The sequence below is a fragment of the Pleurodeles waltl genome, chromosome 10, assembly GCF_031143425.1.
Source record: "Pleurodeles waltl isolate 20211129_DDA chromosome 10, aPleWal1.hap1.20221129, whole genome shotgun sequence".
Taxonomy (NCBI): Eukaryota; Metazoa; Chordata; class Amphibia; order Caudata; family Salamandridae; genus Pleurodeles; species Pleurodeles waltl.
Genome location: NC_090449.1, coordinates 228,015,608 through 228,038,482, shown reverse-complemented (window position 1 = coordinate 228,038,482; position 22,875 = coordinate 228,015,608). Strand labels below are relative to the sequence as shown.

Here is a 22,875-nt window from a genome sequence, read left to right as displayed (position 1 = left end):
GGCTGCTTTAAAGCTGCTATGTGTTTCACTGTGCAGGTGGCAACCCACCTGCACTTTCAAGGATGATTAGAGATCCCCTTGCAGGTGCAGTAAGTGACTGAACCTGCCTTCAAGGGGATGTCTTTGTGGTCCATGGGGTCCATGGGGCCCCCTTTCCCCCTCCAGAAGGCTGCCATCAGGGGGCACACTGAAAGTGCGCCACATTTAGGTGGCACACCGTCAGTCTGCCTCATAGCTTTTTTGCCTCTGTGCCCACGTTTATAATACGCGTGGAGGCAGAGGCAAAGGGATTCCCTCATTTGCATTGCCCCTCATGCAATTGAGGGAACACCCGCTGGTGACTGCACTGGCGCTACATGTGCGCCAGCGCTATCAGTATTACAGAAGTGGCGCACAAGCATCTGCAGACTCTTCTATAATACTGAAGTGCCCCAGGGGCACACAAAATGGGCGCCAATGCCTATGCCACCCCTGGGGCTCTTCTCTAATATGGCCCCAGGTCCTTAAAGTACTAATGGTTGCTTTCGATAATGCATATTGTGAATTTCCTCCATTTCACTACCTCGTGTCTTTCAATAGGAAGGTCAGTTTGAATGGACAGATGGCACACCACATGACTACGCGTACTGGGATGGCAACCAGCCTGATGACAGCAGCCACACCATCGCAGAAGAAGAGGACTGCGTACAGATATGGTACCGCTACAACAGTGGTAAGTCAACACATGGAGCACTGATCCCTATTCTAACATGCCTTCCTGCTGGGTACACAAAATGCCTCATTAGTGTTGGCTCTGCAGCACCTGATATTTCTGTCAGGACAATAATCCACCTGACCTTTAATGAAAGGCAGGCGCTGTATTTTCTCTCTGCTTAATATGGAGCAGTGCATCGTGCCTGCTTAGGTCTTTTATCTTTCTCATTGTATCTCCACATCTCTTGCTCTTCAGCTCGTGCTGCGTCATGGCAACATGCTTTGCTAGGAAATGCATGCTGTTTATGGTTTCATTACTTTCTGACATTTTTTTCTTTACAGTCAATTAGTCGTGTTCAGCTTCACTTGCAATAACAAGTCATTGAGTAACATATTTATTTACACATATATGTGTACCCACACGGTATTGACACTTATGTAAGCCTCTTTTAGCATGTTAATTTGATGTTTTAACCAGCGTTAACTTTTTATCTGTTCTGGGGTCTGTGTTTGGGCGGGCGGCTGGGCCTTTTGATCCTTTTGTCTTTTGGTCGACACCCTCCGGTGCGCCATTTTGAAAGTTGGTGGGCTAGTTGTTGGCTGTAATCTCTTTCTGACTCCTTTATAAGGGAATGTCAGTGCGGATGTGCTGCAGGCATACCGAAGGCGCACATAAGGCACGCTGGTCTGTGCCCGTCCGCACTTGGACGGTACCAGGTGCCAGAGATGCTGTCGGTTTTGGATCAGTAACGGGCCAGGCTCAGGGTTGTTGTCTGTCTTGTAAAAAGCTTTTAGACCTTCAGTATTTGAATCCCCAGACAGCCTTCCCTTCAATCCCGAACGCTTCGAATCCATCTGCGAATCACTGCCCGAATTGTGGTTTCCACTCTATGGGCCTGATTCTAACCCTGGCGGTAAAAACCGCCAGGGCCGTGGTCCGCGGGAGCACCGCCAACAGGCTGGCGGTGCTCCTTTGGGCATTCTGACCGCGGCGGTACAGCCCCGGCCAGAAACGGAAAGTCGGCGGTGTACCGCCGACTTTCCGCTGCCCAGGGGAATCCTCCATGGCGGCGCAGCTTGCTGCGCCGCCATGGGGATTCCGACCCCCTTACCACCATCCTGTTCCTGGTGGTTTCGGCCGCCAGGAACAGGATGGCGGTATGGGGTGTCGTGGGGCCCCTGGGGGCCCCTGCAGTGCCCATGCCAATGGCATGGGCACTGCAGGGGCCCCTGTAAGAGGGCCCCACTTAGAATTTCAGTGTCTGCTTAGCAGACACTGAAATTCGCGACGGGTGCTACTGCACCCGTCGCACCCCTTCCACTCCGCCGGCTCCATTCGGAGCCGGCTTCCTCGTGGAAGGGTGTTTCCCGCTGGGCTGGCGGGCGGCCTTTTGGCGGTCGCCCGCCAGCCCAGTGGGAAACCCAGAATGACCGCCCCGGTCTTTTGACCGCGGTACGGTCTTCTGGCGGTTCCCGCTTGGCGGGCGGGCGGCTTGGAATGACCCCCTATGTCTAATGTTAAAACTGTGATATCTTACAGCTTACCTTATACAAACCATTCCCAGTTAAAAATATCAAGCCCTACACCTCCGCACTCAGGAAAACGTCATTGCGCTCTGCTGAACACGCACACCTTATTTAAGCATAAAATGGAAACCCATGAGTTGATTCTACCAGAGACCTTTTTATCACTCTGACCTAGGCCAGGGAATACTTGGACCCTGACCTTGTAGCTGCCATTCCTCCAGGTTACTCTTTTTATAGACAAGACCGCCAAGGCTGGATAGTTGGCGGACTTGCTATTATTACAAGGAACATCCTTGGTTGCAAGCTGGATCCAATATCTTAATATTAAAGATGGGACCGAGGCAGCCTTTTTTAAACTAAGGCTTTCGGCTAAGGATACGTTTCCTGGAATCCTAGTCTACAGACCGCTTGGCACAAGGGCCAGTTTAATTGAATCTTGGGAGCAGACAATTGAACCTTACCTGAATTGCAGATATATTACAATATTAGGGGACTTTAAATTTCATTTTGATGACCACTCTTGTAGGGACACTACCTCTTTGCTTGAACTAATGAGTAACTCAGAGCTATCCCAGAGGGTCAGGACGCTTACTCATTCCTCAGGGTATATCCTCTATAGTGTTTTTTAATCATCTCGACTTATCTGTCAACGGAGTCCACCCTCTTAGTTGGACAGACCATCAAATTATACTGTTTAGCATCCCCTCCTCCCACCCTAATGCTAATATTGTCTCCTCAAAGCCCATCACCTGCAGGAATGGGGATAAAACCACCCCAGCTAACATAGAGCAGGCATTTCACTCCTCTAAAAATAGCCTGGTTGCCTCCTCAGGCTTCTCTGCAGATAGCTTTGACACCTCGGTCACGTCCTCTTTAGATACTATCGCTACTTTAAGGACCACAATTATGTCTAGGATTAAACCATCTACACCTTGGTTTTCAGAAGAACTTAAGAAGTTGAGGTTGAAGTGTAGCAGACAAGAAGCACATGTGGATCTTCACAACCCATGCTGAAGGAAAAAAACACTGAAAAACTGAAGCATGAAACTGGCAATTAAAACCGAAAAAATAGCCTTTTTACAGACAAAATCAGGGCTGCAAGTAACTTCTCTAAACTACTGTTTAGGGTTGTTAAGAATTTGGCCTCCCCCCTTCTCAAAATCAGGCTTCCATCTCACAAGATTTCTGTGATGGTATACCGGAATAAGATTCTGGATATACATCCCACTTTTCATCTTCCTTTGGATGGTGGCTCCCTGCCTTCTAGTGTGTGCTCCATTAGCCACAAGCTGTTGGAATTCCCTGCCATCTCTCTACAGCAGACTAAAGATCTTCTTTTGAGTTTCAAATCAGGGTCTTTGTTGGATCTGTGTTCTGGCAAAATACTTCATCAGGCTCCTGAACCTATCACTGATTTTTCAGACCACTTTTATGTGCATATTTCAATCAGGTATTTTTCCTACTTCATGGAAAAAAGCTATTGTCTCTCCTCTACTGAAAAAATATAATGCAGATCTTGAAGATTACAAGAACTATCCTCTGATTTCTTTACTTTCATGGCCAGCCAAGGTCTTGCAAAATTTCAAAATCAGGAACTTGTAAAATTCATGGATGCACACGGCTCCTTGCACCCCTCACAGAATGGCTTTAGGTCAGGCCATAGCACAGAAACTACCCTTGCAGTGGTAACTGATAACATCCGCTGCCCTGTTGATCAGGGGAATGCAGCTATTTTGCTAATGCTTGATCTATCCACAGCATTTGACACAGTCTGGCCAGCATGGTTGATTCAAAGGCTGGAGCTGATCAGGGTTGGAGATTTAGCCCTCCATTTACTATCCTCCTTCCTCATGAAGAGCGTCTAAATGGCCAGGGACTATAAAGAAGAGGCTTTTAGTCTTCTATATGGTGTTCCCCAAGACTCTGCGCTCAGTCCAACTCTCTTAAACATTTATGTTGCTCCCCTAGTGGCTTTGGTGCACTCCTTTGACTTCGAAATACAGACATACACTGATGACACTGTGTCATATTTCCAATGTTTTGACCTTCGTTGCTAAGAATTTCAGGCACTTCAAGTCCAGCATTGATAAATGGATGAATGACAGTGCCCTCAAACTCAATGCTTGTAAGACTGATGTTCTAGTTTTTGGCACTCAGGATCCATCTGGTCTAATATCTGGTGGCCAGAGGAGTGTGGGTGTTTACCCACCCCGTTTAAATCAACCAAAAACCTGGGCATTGTGTTTGACAACTCCTTGATCTTTGACATCCCAGTCAATCGTACAACTAGTACTTGATTTCCTACCATTAGAATCCTGAGAAAGATTTTCCCTTATATTCCTGTAAAGTTATGCCAGGCGGTTATTATTGTGCTCATAACCTCTTGTCTAATTTTTGTAACTCCCTATACCTGAACACTAACACGACATGTGTCATCAAGTTACAGGTTGTTCAGAATGCAGCTGCTCGTCTTATTCTGAATATTTCCAGGCATGTATCCGTTAGGGAAGGTCTAGGGGGCCTTCACTGGCTTCCTATCAGGAAGAGAATTGTTTTCAAAGCCTTACGTATTGTCCACCAACAGAGTTATGAATAGTTAAAACTCCAGGTTCCACTGGTATGTCCCAGTCAGACCTCCCAGATCCTCCTCTCATAAACTGGCATTTGTTCCTAGATTTTGTAAAGCCAGATGGGGAACCTGGGCTTTTTCGGTGGAGGCTGCTAAGCGCTGGAGCACCCTGCCGGTCCACATTGCAGACAACGAGACCTTTTCGGCCTTTAAAAAACAGCTGAAAAATGGCTCTTTAATCAGCAACTTTCATAAATAGTGCCTCTGTTGGCTTTCCGGGTTTTCCAGAAGCACTTTGATATCTTCGGGTTTAGTGCGTTATACACGCTCTTACTACAAAATACAAGTACATATACATAAATAAATATATAAATAGCAAAACTGGTCCTTCCAGTCTCAGTGTGCTCCTTAATTGCTGGTACCTATGGAAAGGGATTGACCAACCCCACATGTAAAGCTGACAAAGACCTGTGTGGCTTAAACATGTTGGCGTTTTTCTCTTGTTCCTTTGATTTAATAAAATAAGCAGTATACACACACACATATATATATACATATATATCAGTGGAGCCCAACATAGACTGCTGTGCTAGGGGCCCCTGACTGCACGGTACTTTGTCTTGAGATAATTTTTTATATATATATATATATTATTTTTTGACTTATACTAGGTGCTCCCTTGTGTCTGGACAAAGCTAAACCTCTCTGATGAGCTCTAACGAGAGCGAAACATGTGTCAGGGGTTGCTTTTACTCACTCCAGGTGGATGGTATTTTACCAGTCCAAAGCTGTAATACTGTGCCTAGAGTGGTAAATGGCTTTTGTCATTTTACAGCTTGGGCAGGTTGACACTGTGTCAAACCTTTGCTTAAAGACTTTGCTGTACAAATGGCAAAAGACTTTGTCACTATCTAGCTCGGCGTGGATAGCACTGTGCTGATACTATGCTTAAAAACGTTGCTAGATAAACAGACTTTTGAGGTGAGCAAATCTAGAGTGTCGCTGGTGTTGCAGAGTGCTCCTTACTAGAGCTGCTCTCCACCTAAACTTGGGAACATCCCAGAGTTCTCTATTCTTTTTTGCACATATATATATATATATATATATATATATATATATATATATATATATATATATATGTATATTAGCTAGTGGCGGTCGCCACTAGGCAGTTATAGTTAGGACCATGTTTCCATAAAAAAAGTGTTTTTGACTTGCCTATATCTTTGTCATCGTTTGACGAATATTCACAAAATTTTCCAAAAAGGGTGTGCTAGTGATTCTTGTTGCACATGGAATGTTTTTGGGTGATCTGTCAAGTGGGGGCCGAGAATAAGGGGGGGGAGTCAAAAAAGTTGCGTTTCCCATGTTAATTCCCATAGGATCTTTGAACATGACTACAGCCTGAACCACTAGATGGAATTACACACAATTTGGCAGAAAGCTAGCTTTTGGTACACAGATTGTGCTTATTTGGTGTAAATCCATTCAGTAGTTTTGAGATGATAAAGAGAAAACAAATTTGTTTATCTTTGGGCGCGAAGACTTCTTGAAGATTAAGAGCTTGTGCGCGGCAAATGCACAGCTCTGATTGTCTGTCAACACTTCAAACTGCTGAATTTCTATGGTTTTGTATGGATAAAACGTCAACCTAACTATAACGTGCCTGTAACCTTTGTTTTTTTCAGTGAATTTCTTTGTTTTGTTTTTTAACACACACATTAATGTTTCTGTCAGGTTGTGTCCAGCCAATCAGGGCCAGCTTCTCATCTGGATTCGAGGAGGATCCAAGGAGGATTTCGAGGATCCATAGATCTGGAAAAAGGGCAATTGTTTTCCTAGGAGGGGTCCCTAAGGCACCCCTCTATGTGTCCCATAGGGTCACAGGAGAAATGTTTTTAATATTAAGGGGGAGCATGTGGCCTCCCTCCCTAGGCCGATTTCAGCCCCGCGAACCTCACCCCTGGGACACGGCCTTAGTAAAAGTGGGATAGGGGTACGCAGCCCCTTTCCCGGGCCAATTCTGGCCTGAGGACCCTATCCCCCAGGGCACAGCCAAAATTAAACCCTTCCAGGCCCTGGGAGCCCCATTCTCTGAGCCCAGCCATATTACTAATGGGGTGGAGGCTGCATGCACACCCTCCCAAAGCTGTTAATGGCCCAGGGGGCCATATTGCCCCAGCGCCGACTCCTGCTATGTCCCAGGGTGCCCATCTCTGCACTGGTGCAAGCAGGGAAACCTGTGTTTGCTCTCACTTGGTGGAGCAATTTCAAAGCTCCTGTCAAGCAAGAGCAAACATGAAGTCTGCTCCCAGCTGGCAAAGCTTAAAAAATGCTACCACCAGCTGGGAGCAGACTTCAGATCTGTTTCCCATCCTTCAGGGATGCAGGCAGGCAAACAAATCTTAATATTGCTACCATCCACAGGGAGCAGCAATTTTAGCTGCTTCCTGCTGGTGGGAGCAATGCCGGCTCAGTTGGATGTGGGGAGCTGGATGGGGCCGCTGGGACTGCGCAGCTCCCTGCACTGTCCCCAGTGAGGACATAGTGGGTGCCCAGTGTGGCCACCAGGGCACCCACCCTATGATGGCTAGGCCCTGGGGGATGGGATCTCTGGGGCAGCAATTGGCCCTGGGAGAGGTGCTACATGCCCCTGCTCCCTTTACAATATGGCAAGGGCCCTGGAGACGGCGTCCCTGGGGCTGAAATCGTCCCAATGAGGGGGGCCACTTAACCCCCAAAGAATGTGCCAGGCCCCATGGGATGGCATCACTGGGGTCAAAAACGGCCCATTGAGAGAAGCCACTTACTCTCCTCTCCTAAAAAAGCGTGCCAGGCCCCAGGAAATGGGGTCCCTATGGCCAAAATCAGCCCAGGTTGGGGGGGCTGCGTGCCTGCTCTCCATTAAATAGAGTGCTGGGTCCCGAGGGGTGGGGTTCCTGGGGAACCTTGAAATAGGCCTGGGGAGGAGGGCACAAAAGCCGTGCGCAGTTGGGGGTTGACTGCGTGCAGGGTTTGGCAGCAGGCCAAGCCTGTGGCCAACCCCCTGCTGTGCACGGCCAAAGGTCATGAAAAATGCAGGGTTGGCTGCATGTGGGGGTTGGCCACATGCTTTGTGGCCAACACCATGCCCTGTGTGTGGTGGCAGTTGGATTAACGTATGGTATTTCAATATTACTTTATGTTAAAAAAGCCCTTGAAATTTTCTGAAAAAAACAAAGGTTAGAGGTATGTTATAGTTAGGAATCGAATTAAAAAAAACTTAGAAATTCACTAAAAAAACAAAGGTTACAGTGACGTTATAGTTAGGTTCAGATTTTACAAACACAAACCCATATAAATTCAGCAATTATAGATACAGTTATCTCCAGTGACTCATCAATGATGTCAAAGAAGGTGTCATGAGTGATGTAATATGTAGGGTATTTAGCAGTGCATGGTGAGGACACAAGTTATAGTTACTTTAGGGCACGAGGTATTGTTACTTGAGATAACTCTAACTATAACAAGTGAAATTCAGTGGTTTTTAGTGTTTAAAACTGAACATTTCAGTGGATGTCGCATCTTATGGCATGTCTTCTGTGCATTGATAACCATAACTAGTGAATGCCAGTGGTTTTGTATGTTTGAACCATAACCATATTTTAGTTTTTAACTTTGGTGTTTCAACAAATTTCATTTGTGTTATTGGGATATACTTAATTAACAATCCTTGCCGAACACAACCTTAGGCCAAGTGCAACTGGTTTGTGCACTGCAGCCAGGCTCTTGTCCAACTCGCTGCTGCACACAACCCCGCTGCAAGCAGTCAACTCCTCCTGCATGCAGCCAACACCCGCAGTGCACAGCCTTCGACCATGCACAGGGTGTTCTGAGCTCAGGGCCTAGTCTATTGTCGATGCCGAATTGTTGAGCCCAAAATGCTTGACTTTTAGTCAGGCATTTGTTTTAATGTATTGTGAATCCTTCAGTACTCTTCAAACCCTGAACCTTATATTGAAATCAAGAGTTGGATTTCTGACTCACAAATCCCTGACATCTAAAAAAGACACCTACAATGGCAGCCAGGCACTACGGAACATGCTTCATGACTTTTTTGGATTTTGTTTTAAAAACACGGCAACCTAGCTGAGAGTTCTCCTACTTTGTCCTGGTGTGCACAGTGTGCCTACCGTGGCCTCTTTCAGGCCATTTTTTAGAAACTGCTGGTCATGGATCCAAAAGGGACGATTGGAGCAAAGGCCTTATCATCCAGTGAGATTCTATTTTTTCAATTCTTGGACTCACAAAGTATTGGTAATTCCCAGAAGATAATGGTATACAAAAATTTCCACCCTTTAAAATCCACTCAAAAACTTGTTAAGATACCAATATTTCAAAAACTACTGAACAGATACGAGAGTGTGCTTTCTTACTAAAGTTCTATTTTCACTCAGAGTTTGGTTTAAATCTGTTCATGGTGTCGGGCTGTGGCATGAGCAAAATTTCCTATTGGAACTAAAATGGAAAAACCCTTCTTTTTTTCACTACGCTAGCTGTTGTTTCCTGCAAAGACCTTTCAGAAAATTGTCATGTGATACCTAAGCTGACAAAGCTAATTTTGTGTAAATCCGTCCCGTAGTCAGAAGTTATAGGTAAATCAAACAATACCTTTTCAATGGAAAGTGCATCTGAACCACAATTACACAGTGGCAACTGCCACTGTATGATAAATTATGCACACCGACACATATATATGAAATGTGTATCATATATTATTAGGATTTTGTAAGTCACCAAGGAGTTCCGTGGCCATATTGAAGAACAAGGATGGCATTTGTGATTCTTTATAAGAGCCTGGAACTCTAAGATGACTGCTATATCATTTTCAGGTACGTCAGTGGGTATTTTTAGTCCTTATAACTCATGGTGATCCTCATTACAAGTTTGCCCATAGGATGAGCTGACCACCAGACTTGCGGGGCGGACACCACGGCCATGGCGGTGGCGTCACCCTAAGCATATTACAATGTTCCCGCCGGTCTGACTGGCGAGAACATTGTATTTCACCACTCCCGCCAGGCTGACCAGTAGGAGCAGTGCTACAGTATTGGTCTCAGCTCCCTTAAGGGAGCCAAGGTCAATAGAGTAGCACATCAGCACTATCCGAATGTGCACTGTCTGCAAAGCAAACAGTGTGCATTCCGGTGGTGCTGAGCAGGGCAGCCCCTACTCTGCCCATGACCTGGGCATGGGCAGTGCAGGGACCACCCTGTGGCCCCTGGCACTGGCTTTCCACTAGCCTTTCTATGGCAGGGTGACCACTATGGAAAGGACGCTGAGTTGTAATCAGCAGAGCAGCAGAGTTCAGCACTGCCGTGGCTGATACAACTCGGACTGCTGTCAGCCCATCTGGAACGATGTTCCTGGCGGTGACAGCAGTCCCCTGGGGGGTGCCCAGCAGGGTTGTGATATGCGGTCGGATTGCCTGAAGTGCTGCAGTCCGACAATCACTGCGGGTGCCCTCGGATCACCACACTTGTAATGATGCCCTCTGTCTTATTTTTAATGATCTGTAGCTTGGTAAAACAAAATAAGCATGTTTCTATAAATATTTCCTTTTTGCTGAGAACTGTTAACCGTTAACAGATCAGAAGATCTGCAGCTGTAATTAACATCTATGACCACCCCTTCACCTTGCCTGCTTGAGAGATAGGCTTTTATGCAGGGATTGCAGGCTATAGTGTACTTTCTATCTACATATACATAATACATAAAATATACATTATTATTATATATATATGTGTGTATATATATATATATATATATAGTATATATGTTATATATATATAAATATAAGAGAGATAGAGAGAGTCAGTAAAGCCCTTATTATGAGTGTGGCGGTCCAAAGACCGCCACATTCGAGGTGATGGTTGGTCTTACGAACTCCAGGCATTTCGGCCACCACACAACAACCTTGGTGGTCGGACCCATCAGGACACCGCAGTCACCACCAAGAAACATTGTTCCTGACAGACTGACAGCGGTCTGAGTTCTACTCAGCCACAGCGGTGCTGAAGTCAGCAACGCCATACTGGTTACAACTCAGCTTTGCAGCAGCCTTTCCATGGCAGTCACCCAGCCATGGAAAGGCTGGAAGCCAGTGCCGGAGGTCCCCTTGTCCAGCACCATCGAAATGCGCACTGTCTACTTTGCAAACAATGCGCATTCTGATGGTGCTGGTGTGCTACGTTATTGGCCTCGACTCCCTTGAGGGAGCTGGAACCAATACCGTTACACTGTTCCCACCGGTCAGCCCGGCAGGAACAGCATAATGCAATGTTCCTGCCAGTCAGCCTGGTGGGGACAATGTAATACGCTTGGGGTGATGCCACCACCATAGCAGTGGCATCCTTCCTGTGAGTTTGGCGGTCGGCTCGTCTGACCACCAAACTCGTAATGAGGCCCTAAGTATTGAGGGGTGATCCAAATAAAGGACCTGGTCTCCACCTAAAACGTAGGAAATTCCCAGGTTTCTTCCTTCTTTTTTTGCATAGTTTGTGTGGCACTGTAAGCCTGGTAGGCCATTGAATGATGTCAAATGATTTGAATATCTGCCGCTCCTTGTGAAAAAACTCTAATGTTTGGGGGAAAGAGGCTGTTTTGTTTTGGTTTTGTATGAAAGAGGCTAAACACCACATGATTTTGAAATATAAATTTACAGGCCCTTTTTCTGTTAACTGTGGAAATGTTTATTAGGTTTTTACCATTTTTGTATTGATTAAAATGGGGCACAGTGATGCAAAGACATGCCAGAAAGGTAACAGAGAGATTTAATTATGAGTTTCAAAAAATCTATATCATAGCATCACTTTTGACAACATGACACAGAAATAAATTTAAAAAAAATCGACCACGTTTATAATTACAATAATCCTCATTGAAGAATTGCTTCCTCCCAACCCCTCAAAATATAAAAATAAAAAATGATTTCTTACTAAGCACACAAATAAAATGTAGAGTATTAGAATAATATTCACCAAAGCAACGCCAAATGGCGTCTAATACCTTTCAGACACATGAGATGCCCATTTGCTTTTAGGTTTGTCTAAAATTCTTGTGCTAACACGTGCCCTCTTTTTTCCTGCACCTACTTTGGAAAATAGGGTGCAAACAAAAACGTGCCCTCTTGTAAGTGTGTAAAAGACCACTTTATTCAAACAAGTGCACATTTACAAACACATTTCTAGGCCAAATGCCTTAGGAAACTACCACCTCACTAACAATCAACTTACTAACCAATATATAACCCCCACCTCTACTGTCCCACCCACAAAATCTCTACCTGGAAGTATCTCCTTGCTAATAAAGCACTTTTCAACTTTTCCAACTTTTAACTTACTTACCCCTCCAGTCTAAAACTGTAATCATTAACTCTAAGCAACTAGCCTCTAATCAACTAATTCTTAACCTTTAACTTCCTGCTGACCCTCCCATTCCTTGTGTTTTACCACTGGTAATGCTCCTCCAACTTCTGTAACCTCCTGTAAAAACTTTCCATGCAACCCAGAAAAAAGCAGCCTTTGACTCTTTCAGCTCCCCAATAGCTCATCTCTATATATTAAATGTCCTTACCACTACCTCCATCAATTCCAATAGAAACAACTTAATTTCCTCCCTGGAAAAATGCCCACTGTCACAATGAAAAAAATGTGACATTGTCATATTGTATGTCTGAGTGGCAAAAACAGCCAAAACGCATCCCAGCAGAAGCTACTCATATCCATATTAAGCTTTCAATGTGCCTTGTCCATTGCCCTTGGTTTCACCGTGCCCCTCTACTGCATGCGCTGCATGAACTCTGTCTATATCACAAAGCAACCAGACCAAGAACCTTCAACTGCCTTAAATCCTGCTTCATGGCCCTCATTAATACCACTCACTTATCCAAAGCAAGATCCTTTTCATCCAAATGCAGAGCCAACACGTCCAGGCATTTTCCTCCCACTAGCATTTTGTTTGCCTGGGTGCATCTCATGCCTCCTTTATCCATCAGGTTACTGAAATCAAATGTCCGTCAAATCCCAAGTTGGACCCAGTTCCCCTCTGCCTGCTTGCCGCTTCACCCACCTGAAGAAGGAATGTCCTACCACCCAAATGGAAGTCTCCTCCACCTCCTGCCCCGCAACCGAACCTGCAACAGAAAAGGGGGTAAATATTCACACAGAAGAGTTTAACGTGCAGTCTTCCTCCCCAGAAGTGTGCACATATCTCCAAATGCAATCTAAAGATCAGAGACCCAGCCTCATGATGTCCTCGTGCTCACAGCCACGATTTCCCGCCTCTGTTGCTGCACTGATTCTGAATGAATAGGTCCCAAACTCAGCTGGGGAGAATGCCAAATTTGCAAGCACCTTTTGCAAAACAGAGAGGAGCTGGAACACAGTGACCCTGGGCCCAGACCGCAGCTGGACAACCACCTCTTCGTACTGATAGAGCGGTCCGTAGTAATAATTTACCTGCGTTTGGACGCTCTTTAGGCCGATGAATCTTTTGACTTAGTGGGAACTCTCTGTACTCTTATATCGATCAGTCTCATCAAAATCAATAATCAATAACGAACATAAGCAACACCTTGAACAACATAACACTTTACAATTAATCCAGAATACATTTTGGCGAACCCTGACCTTTCAGTCAGGAATAACCACACCAGTTTATTGCAAAGTTAGTGAATTTATTTCCCTATATTAACAAAGCTAGCACAATATAAATGTGTCTCAACACCAAATGATAAACATATATGAACATTAATAGCTGTCCATAGCGTCGAAACAAGTGCAATCTATGAAGCATTTGAATCACAAGGCATTCGATAATAGCAATGCAAATCACTAATACGATAATCTGTAATGAACTAATTGCATACATTTAGTCAGCATAACAAGATCTCAAATTGCATCGTGCGACATATGGAATCCTCGTCTAACCTCAAATTAGCATCAGCATGTGGGACTTCATGCAAAAACAATTTAGCAACATTAATTTAGAAAACTCCTAGCTAGGGCTCTTACCAAAATCAGCAGTTGGTTACCTAAAAGAAACACAATGCAATTTTACAATTTCCTTTCATATTTACCAATTACGATCAGCATACAAGGAAGTCTTCGTCTCACAGGTACCGTTCTTCGGTCATCATGGGTACCGTTTCTCGATCAGCATGGGACGGGACAAAGGGGCAGGGGTGAACGGGGCAATTGCCTCACGGCGGCAAGGTAAAACTATTACTTCATGCAAAGGGATCAAATCAAAGTTACAGTCTCTAGGGCAAGAATCATTTAAAGTCTCTTTCTCTCGATTAGAGAAAGAATCAAAGTCTCTCAAAATGGCGTCGCAGCAAAGTGGGCCATAATAGCTACGAAGTCAAAATGGCGTAGTGTCCGATGATAGAGAGTAATACTCCCAAAAGCCCCCTTCTTCTCGTGCACCTGGTTTTTATAGACAACAGTTCAAGTCCTGTAGGGTCTCCATTGGAGGGTTCATAGGTTAGCTTCAAATTGACCAATCAAAAACGACAGTTCTCAAGCTTTTACTTAAGCATACATTATCCTTGGAGATGGGTACGCAAGTTGCAACATTGTCTCCCAATTAGCTTACTTTCAGAGCCTCCATTGTCCGCACCTGCAAGTCGACCTTGAATTAAAGAGAAAATATGCCAGGCTGGCACTAACTTTAAGATAAGCATGTGAACAGTTTCTGTGGAAAAGTACAGCTTCAAGCTAAAATACACGTTTATTAGCACAGTGGAAAAATACGAGCATCTAAACCGTGAGACCAGGCAACTAGGCCAAAGCCTCCGCTAAAGTAATGCTAAGCTAAACATTTCAAACAAGCAAATCGTAGCATACGTTTATGATTATGTCGGATTAGTGCAATTCTAATTCACCACGTTATATAAAGCACGCGTATAAATGATGGCAAACTACTCTGAGGGCACATTTTGTCCCCGTACAATCTTTATTAGTTCGGTTAATATCACACATGATTATTTCAGCATTACGTTTAAGCGTTAATAAATCAAAACCTTCATTTTCTGCTTCATCAATCCCTCCTCTGATGACTACTTGTCATCACACCAAACCACGCCCACAAATTTTATTCCATTAAAATTCTGTCAGTTCCCTTTTCCTTTTAGTACCCCTAGTTTGCGCTTTGTATTCTTCTGCCATTCTTTTCATAATTTTCTCTTCTCTTCTTCTTTTAATTCTTTCCATAATCATTATTATTCCCCTTTTTATTCCCCAAATTCCAAATACACAAATTATTACTATTAATATTCCTTCTATTATTTTCAATAATATTCCATTCCAAATTCCCCCAATCCAATGTCCCACTGAAGCAAGTCCTTTTCCAACCTTCTCCCACACTCCTGGTTCTTTCAATTCCTTCAAATCTGCACTTTCTTTTGTTAGATTAGCAAGCATAGTTTTAATCTTCACACTATTATCAGGTATGTAGGTACAACAGTGACGTGCACCAATCATTTTGCAAACGCCTCCATCCTTTGCTAAAAGAATGTCTAAAGCAAGCCTATTTTGAAGAGTCATAGCTCTTTCCGCTGCAAGCTCAGCATCTATCAGGATTATAGCACCTGAAAACTTTGTCAACATGTTATCCACTATAGTAGACAACTTTCGTATCTTGATGGAATTCAACACAACTCCCAATGAAGGAATCATGGCTCCAAATATATCACCTACCACAGCAGCTGCGGTCTCTCTTTTCTGGATACGATGAGATCCAGATGTCTTTTGAATCATCGATACGTCATCCAGTTGATAAACCTTTGGGAACACTATACCCAAATGACATCTCCCCCACCATCCCTTTGGAAGACGATAATAGGCATTATGCCCACAAATGTAATATACACCTGGAATGACAGGGTCAAGTCCGTTCATCATGAATGTCCATTTGGCCTTAAAAATAAACGTATGTTTACATTCACTCGCTCCTACAAAAATATTGTCATAATAAGATTCACCTCGATATATACAAAATTTCCCTACGTGCCAAGCATCTAAAGCTATTTTCCCTTGTGTCTTTATAGCATCAAAATCATAATTATCTACTGAAGTCCTCTTACTTAACTCCTTTTCTAATTTCGCATTCATTTGTGCCCTTCTATCATCTGTGCGATCTAAAAAGCTTATTTCTACAGCAGAGACTGAGCAAGTAAGGTTCTCCCTATGAGCATGAGCCGTTTCAAAAGGTTGCATTGGCTCGAAAAATTCCCTCATTATTTTAGCATCCCAATCTTTAGCAGTCTGGCTAAGCTGCGCTATTATAGGAACATAAGCAAAGGTAACATCATAATTCGAGTAAAAATACTGTATGTTAGTTTGACCATAAAACCTAGACATTACTATACTACATGTAATCCCATATGTAAGAGGCATGTGGTGATAAGTTACCCCTTCCTTTACTGATGTCGGTATCTGTGTACACACATAACAATCTTTCGCATCCATAGTTTCAACATACTCTGTTAGTAAGCGATAGAAAACGTTATACAAAAGCTCTTTCTTATCGTGCAAGAGCCTCTCATCCAATGCTAGTCTTTTCAATGGTGTTAGTTCAGTGACAGTAACAGGAGCAATAGTAGAAGCCTCGATATTCTCACTTTCACCCTTTCCATGTATTCCAATCACAATTGCCATTATTATTATTACACATGTAATTACCAAGCCTATACACACATATTTACAATATCTCTTTCTATTATTTTGCGTAGCGTACCTAGTCATGATCTGTATAGAATCAGAGAGCTAGAAGCACTTATAAAAGAAACTATTTAGCAATTCAGTTACAAAGCTGAACAAGCGCAATGTTCACACCGTCTTCTTCAAAAGGCCAGTCACTTATCTGTTAGCAGCATTTGTCTCAATTCGGCAATAACTCAGTCTTTATCAGTTTAGCAAATGTCTCATCCGGTTTAACAATGTCTCAGCTGGTTGTTTCCTTCACGTTATATTGTAGCAAGCAATATCATTTACTCTTTCAATCGACAGAGTCTATGAAACTTTTCTTTTCTATTGGTATCTCTTCTTCTTCTTCGTTCTCGATGCTTAGAGATACAAACTCGTCAGTCCAATCATCATTGACTGCATATGCCCATTCAGGACCGGAATACCTCCTGTTTGGTATCCTTTTTCTTTTCAATTTTGCTTCCCTTTTCGACTCTGCTTCGCTGGTACTTTCCTCTTTTGTCAAGTCTTTTTCCTCACTTGACGATTGTTCCACAACAGTCACTTCCTTTCTTTTCTCTTTCACTTTTGGCCTTCCTCCGTCGTTCAAACTTTCTTTACCCTTTTCTTTTATTGGTGAGATACTTAGTCTTCTCTTTGCACCATGTCCATTTGATGGACCTGCTGTCTTTTCTGTGGAAGCTTGAACCTTTTCGTTCTGTTCTGCCTCGTTCCCTCCTTCTGGGGAATCAATCACGTTCTCTTTTTCTTTTTCTGTATCGTCTGCTTCTGGGAAAGCCCTCCTCTGATCAGGCTCTCCTGCCTCTTCACCTTTTTCGAGCCCTTCGTCACCGTTATTTTCTTCAGGCTCTTTATCACTTTCAGCTGCTTCAGGCTCCTTGTCACCTTCAGCTGCTTCAGGCTTTTTGCTACCCTCAGCTGCTTCAGGTTCTTTGTCACCTGCAGCTTCTTCGTCGCTGTCTGAACTTTCTCCTTGGTCTCCCCCAAGTGAGTTGGTGTCTTCGTCGTCAGAGAATATCTCTTTCTCTCCCGTTTCTGCCTGTTCGCTTTCAGTTCGCTTTTGTTCTGTCTCAGCACTCAGCACTGCTTTATCAGGCACTGGTACTTTCAGCGCTTCAACTTCCTCATCTGTGGGACACAACACCTTCTTTGTGTGACTGGCGTGAATCCAGTTGGGAACCCCCGCACACTTCACAGCGGTAGTTGTCGTCAGGATCACTTGGAAAGGGCCTTTCCAACGGGGTTCCAGACACGACTTTCTCACGTGCTTCTTTACCATGACCCAGTCACCTGCTTTCAGTGCGTGTCCTGGACCTTGGATCGGTGGCAAGGTGGTCGCTTCCACCTGGTGAGAGAAAGAGCGAACCACGTCAGCCAGTCCTTTGCAGTAGTCTAACACCATATCATCTGTAATATTCAAAAGCATGTTTGCGGGAACTGCAGGAAGTCTCATAGCTCTGCCCATGAGAATTTCATGCGGAGACAATCCAGTCTTTCTATCAGGAGTGTTTCTCATTGACATTAGCACTAAGGGCAATGCGTCAGGCCATTTCAAATTTGTCGATGCACATATTTTCGCCATTCTCGATTTCAGCGTACCATTCATCTGCTCCACCAGTCCTGAGGCTTCAGGGCGATAGCTACAGTGCAGCTTTTGCTCAATGTTCAGCGCTTCGCAAAGTAACTTTATCACCTCGTTATTGAAGTGACTTCCCCTATCTGATTCTAAAGAGATCGGGAATCCGAAACGTGGTATCAACTCTCTCAACAATAGCTTGGCAACTGTAAGGCTGTCGTTTCTACGTGTGGGGTATGCCTCAATCCAGTGACTAAAAATGCATACAATCACCAACACATATTTCAGACCCCCATGCACAGGCATCTCAATGAAGTCCATCTGCATTCGACTAAAAGGACCGCTTGCCCTACCAATGTGACTCGCGCTCACAACTGTTCCCTTTCCTGGGTTCATCTGCTGGCAAGTGACACATCGATGGCAAACTGCTTCTGCAGCTTGACGAAATCTGGGGTTAAACCAATCAGTTTTGAACAATCTTATCATGGCATCTCTCCCTAGGTGAGCCTGCCCATGATAGAACCGCGCAAGCTGTGATAAGAGACTATTTGGCAAAACATATTTTCCCTCATGTGAAACCCATAACTCGTCTTGTCTCTTTATACATTGTGATTTAATCCAGGAATCTCTTTCATCCTCCTTGACATTATTTTGCAATGCTTTTAGTTCATCTATTGTATCTACGACCTTCAAGGCAAATGCTTCAGCTGGTTAGAGTTCTGGCTCATTTATCGTATTCCAATCATCTCTCAGTAATATACAGTTCAAGGCACAAAATCTTGCGACTTGATCCGCATATGCATTTCCCAGAGACACATAGTCCTGTCCTTTCGTATGAGCACTACACTTTACCACTGCAACTTCAGCTGGCACTTGAATGGCATGTAACAATTCCCTTATCCTCTCCCCGTTCTTCACTGGGGATCCTGAAGAAGTCAGGAACCCTCTCTGTGACCATAGTTGTCCAAAGTCATGCACAATCCCAAACCTGTATTGACTATCAGTGTAAATGGTGACTTTCATCAATGCAGACAGTTGACATGCTCAGGTAAGGGCTACAAGTTCTGCTACTTGTGCAGAATAGACTCCTTGAAGCCATCCCGCTTCCAAGACACCTGTTACAGTACATACAGCATATCCTGCTTTCAAAATCCCCATCCCATCTCTTAGACATGAACCATCAACAAAAAGAATTTGGTCGTTTTCATCAAGCTTGGTATCCTTGATGTCCGGTCGAGGTTTTGTGCAAAATTCAGTCACCTGAAGGCAGTCATGCTCGACGTCTTCAGCGTTCTCAATTTCAGCATTTTCTCCAGGAAGCAAGGTTGCTGGATTCAACGTAGTGCACCTTTTCAGCTGCACATTCGGTGAGCCCAGAATTATCGTTTCATACCTTGTGAGTCTTGCTCCAGTCATGTGTTGCGTTCGGGAGCGGGTCAAAAGTATCTCAACTGAGTGAGGGACCATGACTGTTACTGGGTGTCCCATCACTATTCCTTCACTCTGAGTGAGGCTGATACCAACTGCTGCTACGGCGCGCAAACACCCTGGGAGTGCTGCTGCAACCGGATCCAAAGTAGCTGAAAAATACGCTACTGGTCTGTTTACGCCACCATGGGCTTGGGTCAAGACAGACAAAGAACATGCATCACGTTCATGACAAAACAATGTGAAAGGCTTCGTGTAATCAGGCATACCTAAAGCTGGAGCCCTGCACATGCATTCCTTCAGTTCAACAAAAGCATCCATCTCATCTCCTTTCAGCTCAATTTCATCCAAAGCATCCTTCTGGGTCAGTTTCAGTAGGGGCTTTGCTAGAGACGAGAAGTTGGGAATCCACTGGCGACAATATCCCACCATTCCCAAAAACTTCCTCACCTCCTTCCTTGTCTTTGGTGGACTCATTTGGAGTATACTTGTAATTCTTTCCTTCATTATTCTCCGTGACCCTTTCTCTATTTGGTGACCCAAGTATTTCACTTTATTCTGACAAAACTGCAATTTGGAAGGAGACACCTTATGTCCATTCCTTCCCAAATGGTTCAACAGAGCAATGGTATCGGCTGTGCAGCCACTTTCTGTCTTTGATGCAACCAGTAAGTCATCAATGTACTGTACTAGAATTGACTCGAATGGCAATTCTAATGTTTCCAGGTCTTTCTTTAGAATCTGATTGAATATTGACGGTGATTCAGAAAACCCTTGAGGAATTCGACACCAACTGTATACTCTGTCTAGGAATTTGAAACAAAAGAGGAATTGGCTGTCCTCATGAAGAGGCACAGAAAAGAATGCCTGTGACAAATCGATGACTGAAAACCATTCAGCATCGCAAGGAACTTGAAACATTATCACAGCTGGATTCGGTACGACAGGGCAGCACTTGATTATGATGTCATTTATTTTCCTCAAATCCTGCACGAGTCGGACCTTTCCACTCAGCTTTATTAGTCCCATTATTGGTGAATTACATGGACTGCTTAACACTTCTTTCAGTACCCCCTGCTTTACAAATTCGTCAATGAGTTGAGCAACTTTCATGAGGGTGTCTTGTGGCATGTGGTATTGTGGGGTCTGGGGAAAGATTGCATTGGGCTTTACAGTCACTTTCACTGGTTCCACTCCTTTCATCAATCCCACCTCTTTCCCTGTCATGTCCCACACTTCCTTTCCGACTGTTTCTCGTAATTCAGCTGGGATATCTTCTTCAGTTATCATCGGGAAAAGACAAATCAGAGGATACTCTTCATCGACAGTTTCCATCTCCTCCCCCTCTACACTGTCCTCTTCTTCCCCGTCACTGCTCGTCTGTATTGTTATCCCTTCGTTTGAACACATGATCGAACAACCCAATTTGCACAACAGGTCTCTCCCTAACAGTGCTATCGGGCTTGAGTCACATACCACAAACTGATGCACCCCTTGATAGTTACCGATGCTGACTGGTACCGGATCTGTAATTGGGTTCGTCAGATGTCTGTTTGCTACTCCCACCACTTGAACTGTCCTCCCTGAGAGTGGCAAATTTGGAACTTCACTGCTCTTAACTGTTGAACGCGTGGCTCCCGTGTCAACCAGGAATGAGACACGATGACCCATTACTCTTCCCTCTACGTACGGACCCCTTTGATCAACTTCCAAGGATGCCGCAAGCACACAATCTCCTTCTTCTCCTGAACTTTCACTCTCCCATACATTGTTTATTCCACTCTCACTGTGTAATGGGAACTGTTGTACGGTGCCATTTGTACTCATTACCTGACCCGTTACCTGTGGAGGAACCATCACTTGCTGCTGACTCATTGGTGCCAAGGGTATTTGCATTTGCTGATTAGGTACCATAGGTAACTGCTGTTGCATCGGCTGCATTTGCGTCATCTGCATACGAGGCATCTGCATCTGCTGCGGCTGCATAGGTTGTAATCCCTGCAATTGATTTACAGTCTGAAAATTTGGGCTTGGACCTCTCAATTTCGGTCCCCTCATTGTCTGAAATGCATTGACATCATTGTTTTGCTGACCAACACCTGCACCTGCACCTGCACCTTCCTGCACCACCATCGGGCACTCGCGTTTCCAATGACCTACGATTCCGCTCACGTGACACGGCATCACCTTCTTCATCGCCTGTACACCCGTCACAACAGTGTTCAAATCCAGACCATTATTCACAAAACCTCCTCTGCCTCTGCCTCTGGCCTGTGGCTGAAACGCCATGTTTCCCTGCAACTGCTGTTGCGGTATCTGCTGTGGGAACCCTTGCATCCCTTGCAAACCTTGCAAACCTTGCAGACCTTGCAAACCTGTTTGAGCTGCCTTAAGCTGCATCATCATCACCTTCTCTTTCAGCTTTTTCTGTTTTACTTCAATTTCGTCGCTACAGTATTTCGCATAAGTCAAGACTTCGTCAATCGGTTTAGACTGCCAACAAATCAAATGCGACTTTATCATTTGGCTTATTTCTGGCCTCAGCCCTTCCACAAATCTGAAAACAAAATGGAGCATGTCCTTCGCCTCTATTGTTTCCGTGCCACTGTAATTCTTGAACGCCTTCAACAACCTCTCATAGTAACTATGAATCGATTCTTTAGTCTCTTGGGCAGTTCGGTCAATCTTCTGCCAATCCACGTTCTTCGCGTGTACCTTCGTTTTCAAATGCTCAATCACCTTATAGTACAAGCTCATCACCAAAGGTGATGGTGCACCTGTCTCCCTGTCCCTCTCAGGTTCACTTGTCGGCCAACCTACAGCTCTTTTGCAATCCTCCCACAAATCTGCCGGAACCACAATCTCAAAGAGAGTGTTCAGGTCTTCCCAGAGACATTTTGCAAGCTTCACAAACCTATCAGTCTGCTGATACCATTCAATCGGCTTCTCTCTTAGTTTGGGAAAATCGTCCGTAAAGGACTGAATGTCGCTTCGGTGCCATGGTACATGTACTAATTTTCCCCCTGCTGTCTCCCTCATTGGTAACATTGTTACTGTATCACTACTCTGCGGTCTTTTCTCATTGTGTTCTGTAGCACTGTCCCTCCTCTTTTCCTTCCTCTTTACCCACCTGCTTTCCCATTTGTCTAAGCACCTCCACACTTGTGCACTCTGCAGCAAATCTCTAAGGTGTGTCTTCATGCCTGCTGACCTCATGTGTTCAAAATCTGTGGTCCCAAAATCTAGCCTGTAGCTCCTGCTCAAGTGCTTCGTCTTGTCTATGTCAACTCCGTTTCTGTCAGCTGCTTCCTGCAAGCTCTTATGTATCTTGTTCA

General features: G+C 44.4%; 1 protein-coding gene across 1 annotated transcript in view; it reads left to right on the top strand.

Annotated features, from left to right (window-relative positions):
- Positions 1-22,875, top strand: part of CLEC19A (C-type lectin domain containing 19A) — a 155,783-nt gene that overhangs the window by 113,195 nt on the left and 19,713 nt on the right. Inside the window, exon 4 of the mRNA XM_069210225.1 lies at positions 580-712. Within this exon, the coding sequence (XP_069066326.1) occupies positions 580-712 (133 nt within the window). The remainder of the gene's footprint in view (positions 1-579; positions 713-22,875) is intronic.